The sequence below is a fragment of the Salmo salar genome, chromosome 13, assembly GCF_965601325.2.
Source record: "Salmo salar chromosome 13, fSalSal1, whole genome shotgun sequence".
Classification (NCBI taxonomy): Eukaryota; Metazoa; Chordata; class Actinopteri; order Salmoniformes; family Salmonidae; genus Salmo; species Salmo salar.
Window position 1 is genome coordinate 113238859 of NC_138303.1, and position 8642 is coordinate 113247500.

At 46.6% G+C, this 8642-nt stretch overlaps 1 protein-coding gene across 3 annotated transcripts in view; it reads right to left on the reverse strand.

Moving 5' to 3' along the window:
- palm2akap2 (palm2 and akap2 fusion) overlaps positions 1–8642 on the reverse strand; it is a 207062-nt gene that overhangs the window by 92178 nt on the left and 106242 nt on the right. For all 3 annotated transcript variants that reach the window (XM_045692696.2, XM_082960614.1, XM_045692695.2), the window contains exon 8: positions 4262–5047. In XM_045692696.2, the coding sequence (XP_045548652.2) occupies positions 4262–5047 (786 nt within the window). The remainder of the gene's footprint in view (positions 1–4261; positions 5048–8642) is intronic.

The window sequence follows — 8642 nt, forward strand, 5'->3', positions numbered from 1 at the left end:
GCACTACTTTAGACCAGAGCCCTGTGGAACCCTATTCCCTATATAGTGCACTACTTTAGACCAGAGCCCTATGGGACCCTATTCCCTATATAGTGCACTACTTTAGACCAGAGCCCTATGGGACCCTATTCCCTATATAGTGCACTACTTTAGACCAGAGCCCTATGGAACCCTATTCCCTATATAGTGCACTACTTTAGACCAGAGCCCTATGGAACCCTATTCCCTATATAGTGCACTACTTTAGACCAGAGCCCTATGGAACCCTATTCCCTATATAGTGCACTACTTTAGACCAGAGCCCTATGGAACCCTATTCCCTATATAGTGCACTACTTTAGACCAGAGCCCTATGGAACCCTATTCCCTATATAGTGCACTACTTTAGACCAGGGCCTGTAGGGAAAGGTTCAAATATGAGATATATATATATATATATATATAATGTTGTGTTTGCTAGTTCAAACTCCAGTCCGATTGTGGTATAGATTGTTCTCGGTGGTAGCATGTAAAGTATAGCAGTGTTGTTATGTTGCTTCATAGTGAGGCCAGACCCCATAATACTTGTAAACTAAGGTCTGGTTACTCTGCCATACAAACTGGACCTCAGTAGACCCTCAGCACAACTCTCACTACACTATGTCACACTATCAACTCAATGACATGTTATAACCCTCACTACACTATGTCACACTATCAACTCAATGACATGTTATAACCCTTACTACACTATGTCACACTATCAACTCAATGACATGTTATAACCCTCACTACACTATGTCACATTGTCAACCCAATTTAGTGCTGTAACCCTCACTATACTATTTCACATGTTATAACCCTTACTACACTATGTCATATTATCAACTCAATGACATGTTATAACCCTCACTACACTATGTCACATTATCAACTCAATGACATGTTATAACCCTCACTATGTCACATTATCAACTCAATGACATGTTATAACCCTCACTACACTATGTCACATGGTTAACCCAATGACATATTATAACCCTCACAACACTTTGTCAAATGGTTAACCCAATGACATGTTATAATCCTCACTACACTATGTCACATTATCAACCCAATGACATGTTATAATCCTCACTACACTATGTCACATTATCAACCCAATGACATGTTATAACCATCACTACACTATGTCGCATTATCAACCCAATGACATGTTATAAACCTCACTACACTACATCACATGGTTAGGCATAATCTCTCAACATCAGAGCCAGGCCTAATCGCTCAACATCAGTGCCCGACCTCACTAATGCTCTTGTGGCTGAATGGAAGCAAGTCCCACAACAATGTTCCAACATCTAGTGGAAAGCCTTTCCCAGAAGAGCGGAGGATGTTATAGCAGCAAAGGGGGGACCAACTCCATATTAATGCCCATGATTATGGAATGAGATGTTCGACGAGCAGCTGTCCACATACTTTTGGTTATGTAGTGTATAAAGTGTTCAGGTGTGGCTGATAGATAGTGTTCAGGAGTGGCTGATAGATAGTGTTCAGGTGTTCCAGATAGATAGTGTTCAGGTGTTCCAGATAGATAGTGTTCAGGAGTGGCTGATAGATAGTGTTCAGGAGTGGCTGATAGATAGTGTTCAGGAGTGGCTGATAGATAGTGTTCAGGAGTGGCTGATAGATAGTGTTCAGGTGTTCCAGATAGACAGTGTTCAGGTTTCCAGATAGATAGTGTTCAGGTGTGGCTGATAGATAGTGTTCAGGAGTGGCTGAGAGATAGTGTTCAGGTGTTCCAGATAGATAGTGTTCAGGAGTGGCTGATAGATAGTGTTCAGGTGTGGCTGATAGATAGTGTTCAGGTGTTCCAGATAGATAGTGTTCAGGAGTGGCTGATAGATAGTGTTCAGGTGTTCCAGATAGATAGTGTTCAGGAGTGGCTGATAGATAGTGTTCAGGTGTGGCTGATAGATAGTGTTTAGGAGTGGCTGATAGATAGTGTTCAGGAGTGGCTGATAGATAGTGTTCAGGTGTTCCAGATAGACAGTGTTCAGGAGTGGCTGATAGATAGTGTTCAGGTGTGGCTGATAGATAGTGTTTAGGAGTGGCTGATAGATAGTGTTCAGGAGTGGCTGATAGATAGTGTTCAGGAATGGCTGATAGATAGTGTTCAGGAGTGGCTGATAGATAGTGTTTATGTGTTCCAGATAGATAGTGTTCAGGAGTGGCTGATAGATAGTGTTCAGGAGTGGCTGATAGATAGTTTGCAGGTGTTCCATATAGACAGTGTTCAGGAGTGGCTGATAGATAGTGTTCAGGAGTGGCTGATAGATAGTGTTCAGGTGTTCCAGATAGATAGTGTTCAGGAGTGGCTGATAGATAGTGTTCAGGAGTGGCAGATAGATAGTGTTCAGGAGTGGCTGATAGATAGTGTTCAGGAGTGGCTGATAAATAGTGTTCAGGAGTGGCTGATAGATAGTGTTCAGGAGTGGCTGATAGATAGTGTTCAGGTGTTCCATATAGATAGTGTTCAGGTGTGGCTGATAGATAGTGTTCAGGTGTTCCAGATAGACAGTGTTCAGGAGTGGCTGATAGATAGTGTTTAGGTGTTCCAGATAGACAGTGTTCAGGTGTTCCAGATAGACAGCGTTCAGGAGTGGCTGATAGATAGTGTTCAGGTGTGGCTGATAGATAGTGTTCAGGTGTGGCTGATAGATAGTGTTCAGGTGTGGCTGATAGATAGTGTTCAGGTGTTCCAGATTGACAGTGTTCAGGTGTTCCAGATAGACAGTGTTCAGGAGTGGCTGATAGATAGTGTTCAGGTGTTCCAGATAGACAGTGTTCAGGAGTGGCTGATAGATAGTGTTCAGGTGTGGCTGATAGATAGTGTTCAGGTGTTCCAGATAGATAGTGTTCAGGAGTGGCTGATAGATAGTGTTTAGGTGTGGCTGATAGATAGTGTTCAGGTGTTCCAGATAGACAGTGTTCAGGAGTGGCTGATAGTGTTCAGGAGTGGCTGATAGATAGTGTTCAGGTGTGGCTGATAGATAGTGTTCAGGTGCTCCAGATAGACAGTGTTCAGGAGTGGCTGATAGATAGTGTTCAGGAGTGGCTGATAGATAGTGTTCAGGTGTGGCTGATAGATAGTGTTCAGGAGTGGCTGATAGATTGTGTTCAGGTGCTCCAGATAGACAGTGTTCAGGAGTGGCTGATAGATAGTGTTCAGGAGTGGCTGATAGATAGTGTTCAGGTGTGGCTGATAGATAGTGTTCAGGAGTGGCTGATAGATAGTGTTCAGGTGTGGCTGATAGATAGTGTTCAGGAGTGGCTGATAGATAGTGTTCAGTAGTGGCTGATAGATAGTGTTCAGGTGCTCCAGATAGATAGTGTTCAGGAGTGGCTGATAGATAGTGTTTAGGTGCTCCAGATAGATAGTGTTGAGATATGAGCCAATCTAAATGACACACAAACACCCAAAATTGACCCTTTCATCTTCAAATCCAATTCTGTAACAAACAGTGACTGCCTATTACTGTTAAGGTTAGACGGTCAAGTTAAAGGACTGTGTTGTAGCCTCTTTCTTACAGACAATTTCTTTCTTTACGTGACACGCTTGTTCTGATGACGTCCTGTTGTCTATTCTCATTGTTGATTATTCCAAAAATAAACAGTTCGCAACCACCACACTATAATGTGTTGTGTACACATAAACTAGCAACTGACTGTCCAACCCAACCCCTACTCTGGTCTGCTCTGGTCTGGATGGCAGTGTTGTCCTCCGGTGTGAGGTTTCCCCCTAGCTAAAGATCTAGGATCAGCTGACCCTCGCCCCAATCCTGTCTTTAACCGTTAATTGGGGGAAATGAACAACTGACCTAAGATCAGTGTCTAGGGTCGACTCAGACAGGCCAGAGATGAGACGGGATGCTTTTGCTTTCCCAGCTCACAGAGGGGGGGGGGGGTCAAGGTTTGGACACAACCAGCTCACAGAGGAGAGAGGTTGTAGGTCAAAGGTCAGATAAAGAGAGTGATGTAACCCCAGCCAGGTCCCAGAGGTCAGGTGGAGGTTCTGTTAGTAGCCATGAGGAGGAAGAGGATGAGGAAGAGGAGGAGGAGGGTTTAGGGAGGAGGAAGATCAGAGCCTTGATAAACCAACGAGCTCTTCCCTCCCGGGCAGTCCCAGGGGAAAAAAAAAACAGAGAGTTGTGGGTAGTGTAGTTAAAGTAATGAGGTCACATGATACTACAGCAGCGGCAGGGCTTTTTCTTCTCTATACCTGCTGGGGAGGGGAGTTCCTTGGTGGCCGTGGCAGAGCTCTCGTCCTTCCCCTCCGACGACAGTTCGGTGGTGTCGCTGAGCGGCCGTGCGCCAGACACCAGGTCGGCGGCGTTGCCGTCGATTACGGAGTAACCGTCGGTGACCGTTTTCTCCCGTAACGACTTCTCGTCGTCGTCGTCGATCAGGACGATCTCAGCCTTGATGGTGCCGTCGAATCCCAGCAGCCTCTTGGTTTCATCCTGGTCGTCTACATTATGGTAGCCCATGAAGATCATGGTGACCGGCTTCTCCGCCGTTGCCTGGGGAACCTCCATCACCTCCCCCTCGTAGGTCACCTCCCGACGGGGTGGAGGCTGGGTGGTGATAGGGGCGCCTGGAGCTTGGGGCACCTTGTGGGCCATGGTGGTAGGGCTACGAATGGCTGGGGGGTTGGTGTAGATGGTATGGAGCTCATCTGTGCGGTCAGCGGAGCTGGGGGAGGTTTTGGTGTCACCAGCGCCAACAGGAGTGACAGTAACCTTAGCCTTACCCCCCTCGGCCTTGCCGGCGGGCACCCCGACCCGCTGCATCAGCTCGTCCACCTGTTGGGCGCTCCAGGGATGAACCCCGTTCTCCAGGGTGGTGGACCCCCCCGAGCGGACCTCATAGACAACCTTCCGGCCGTCGTCGAAGACCTTGACCCCACGCTGGGGCACCTCGTCAGGGCTGACGGAAGACGCTGACAGGATCCTGGTGTCGCCTGTCTTCCTGTCCTTCTCCACGTTGATCTCCATGGCGTACATTGCTACAGACAGACAGAACACACGTCATATTGTTACCGTTAAAGTCCTAAATCAACATGGCGTACATCGCTTCAGACAGACAGACAAGGGGAGACCATACAGCATATTACAACTAAAATATTATCACAGACAAAGATTACAGCACGTTACCGCTAAAATATTATTATAGACACACAGAATACAGCATATTACCGCTAAAACATTCTTATAGACACACAGAATACAGCATATTACCGCTAAAACATTCTTATAGACACACAGAATACAGTATATTACCGCTAAAACATTATTATAGACACACAGAATACAGCATATTACCGCTAAAACATTATTATAGACACACAGAATATACTATGTCACCACATGGTTGCCATATGGTTACTACGTTAGTACAGTTATAACCAGTCCAGTCCATCTCCATCACACTGGTGTTATAACCAGCCCAGTCCCAGGGTATCCCCATCAACACACAGGTGTTATAACCAGTCCAGTCCCAGGGTATCCCCATCAACACACTGGTGTTATAACCAGTCCCAGTCCATCCCCATCAACACACTGGTGTTATAACCAGCCCAGTCCATCCCCATCAACACACTGGTGTTATAACCAGCCCAGTCCATCCCCATCAACACACTGGTGTTATAACCAGCCCAGTCCCAGGGTATCCCCATCAACACTGGTGTTATAACCAGTCCAGTCCCAGGGTATCCCCATCAACACACTGGTGTTATAACCAGTCCAGTCCCAGGGTATCCCCATCAACACTGGTGTTATAACCAGCCCAGTCCATCCCCATCAACACACTGGTGTTATAACCATCCCAGTCCCAGGGTATCCCCATCAACACACTGGTGTTATAACCAGCCCAGACCCAGGGTATCCCCATCAACACTGGTGTTATAACCAGCCCAGTCCATCCCCATCAACACACTGGTGTTATAACCAGCCCAGTCCCAGGGTATCCCCATCAACACACTGGTGTTATAACCAGCCCAGTCCCAGGGTATCGCCATCAACACACTGGTGTTATAACCATCCCAGGGTATCCCCATCAACACACTGGTGTTATAACCAGTCCCAGGGTATCTACATCAACACACTGGTGTTATAACCAGTCCAGTCCCAGGGTATCCCCATCAACACACTGGTGTTATAACCAGCCCAGTCCATCCCCATCAACACACTGGTGTTATAACCAGCCCAGACCCAGGGTATCCCCATCAACACTGGTGTTATAACCAGCCCAGTCCCAGGGTATCGCCATCAACACACTGGTGTTATAACCAGTCCCAGGGTATCCCCATCAACACACTGGTGTTATAACCAGTCCCAGGGTATCTACATCAACACACTGGTGTTATAACCAGTCCAGTCCCAGGGTATCCCCATCAACACACTGGTGTTATAACCAGCCCAGTCCATCCCCATCAACACACTGGTGTTATAACCAGCCCAGTCCCAGGGTATCCCCATCAACACACTGGTGTTATAACCAGTCCCAGGGTATCCCCATCAACACACTGGTGTTATAACCAGCCCATCCCAGGGTATCCCCATCAACACACTGGTGTTATAACCAGTCCCAGTCCATCCCCATCAAGACACTGGTGTTATAACCAGCCCAGTCCATCCCCATCAAGACACTGGTGTTATAACCAGCCCAGTCCCAGGGTATCCCCATCAACACTGGTGTTATAACCAGCCCAGTCCATCCCCATCAACACACTGGTGTTATAACCTGCCCATCCCAGGGTATCCCCATCAACACACTGGTGTTATAACCAGTCCCAGTCCATCCCCATCAAGACACTGGTGTTATAACCAGCCCAGTCCCAGGGTATCCCCATCAACACTGGTGTTATAACCAGCCCAGTCCATCCCCATCAACACACTGGTGTTATAACCAGCCCCAGGGTATCCCCATCAACACACTGGTGTTATAACCAGTCCCAGGGTATCTACATCAACACACTGGTGTTATAACCAGTCCCAGGGTATCCCGATCAACACACTGGTGTTATAACCAGTCCCAGGGTATCTACATCAACACACTTGTGTTATAACCAGTCCCAGTCCATCCCCATCAACACACTGGTGTTATAACCAGTCCCAGTCCCAGGGTCCGCCATCAACACACTGGTGTTATAACCAGCCCAGTCCCAGGGTATCCCCATCAACACTGGTGTTATAACCAGTCCAGTCCCAGGGTATCCCCATCAACACACTGGTGTTATAACCAGCCCAGTCCCAGGGTATCCCCATCAACACTGGTGTTATAACCAGCCCAGTCCATCCCCATCAACACACTGGTGTTATAACCATCGCAGCCCCAGGGTATCCCCATCAACACACTGGTGTTATAACCAGTCCCAGGGTATCCCCATCAACACACTGGTGTTATAACCAGTCCCAGGGTATCTACATCAACACACTGGTGTTATAACCAGTCCAGTCCCAGGGTATCCCCATCAACACACTGGTGTTATAACCAGCCCAGTCCATCCCGATCAACACACTGGTGTTATAACCAGCCCAGTCCCAGGGTATCCCCATCAACACACTGGTGTTATAACCAGTCCCAGGGTATCCCCATCAACACACTGGTGTTATAACCAGCCCAGTCCCAGGGTATCTCCAGTTTTAATGTGTTACAACCAGTCCCAGGGTATCTCCAGTTTTAATGTGTTATAACCAGTCCCAGGGTATCTCCAGTTTTAATGTGTTACAACCAGTCCCAAGGTATCTCCAGTTTTAATGTGTTATAACCAGTCCCAGGGTATCTCCAGTTTTAATGTGTTATAACCAGTCCCATGGTATCTCCAGTATTGATGTGTTATAACCAGTCCCAGGTTATCTCCAGTATTGATGTGTTATAACCAGTCCCAGGTATCTCCAGTTTTAATGTGTTATAACCATCCCAGGGTATCTCCAGTTTTAATGTGTTATAACCATCCCAGGGTATCTCCAGTTTTAATGTGTTATAACCATCCCATGGTATCTCCAGTTTTAATGTTTTATAACCAGTCCCAGGGTATCTCCAGTTTTAATGTGTTATAACCAGTCCCAGGGTATCTCAAGTTTTAATGTGTTATAACCAGTCCCAGGGTATCTCCAGTTTAATGTTTTATAACCAGTCCCAGGGTATCTCCAGTATTGATGTGTTATAACCACTCCCAGGGTATCTCCAGTTTTAATGTGTTATAACCAGACCCAGGGTATCTGCAGTTTTAATGTGTTATAACCAGTCCCAGGGTATCTGCAGTTTTAATGTGTTATAACCAGTCCCAGGGTATCTCCAGTTTTAATGTGTTATAACCATCCCAGGGTATCTCCAGTTTTAATGTGTTATAACCAGTCCCAGGGTATCTCCAGTATTGACGTTTTATAACCTACCCAAGGGTATCTCCAGTTTTAACATGTTATAACCAGTCCCAGGGTATCTCCATTTATAATGTGTTATAACCAGCCCCAGGGTATCTCCAGTTTTAATGTGTTATAACCAGCCCCAGGGTATCTCCAGTTTTAATGTTTTATAACCAGACCCAGGGTATCTCCAGTATTGATGTGTTATAACCAGTCCCAGGGTATATCCAGTTT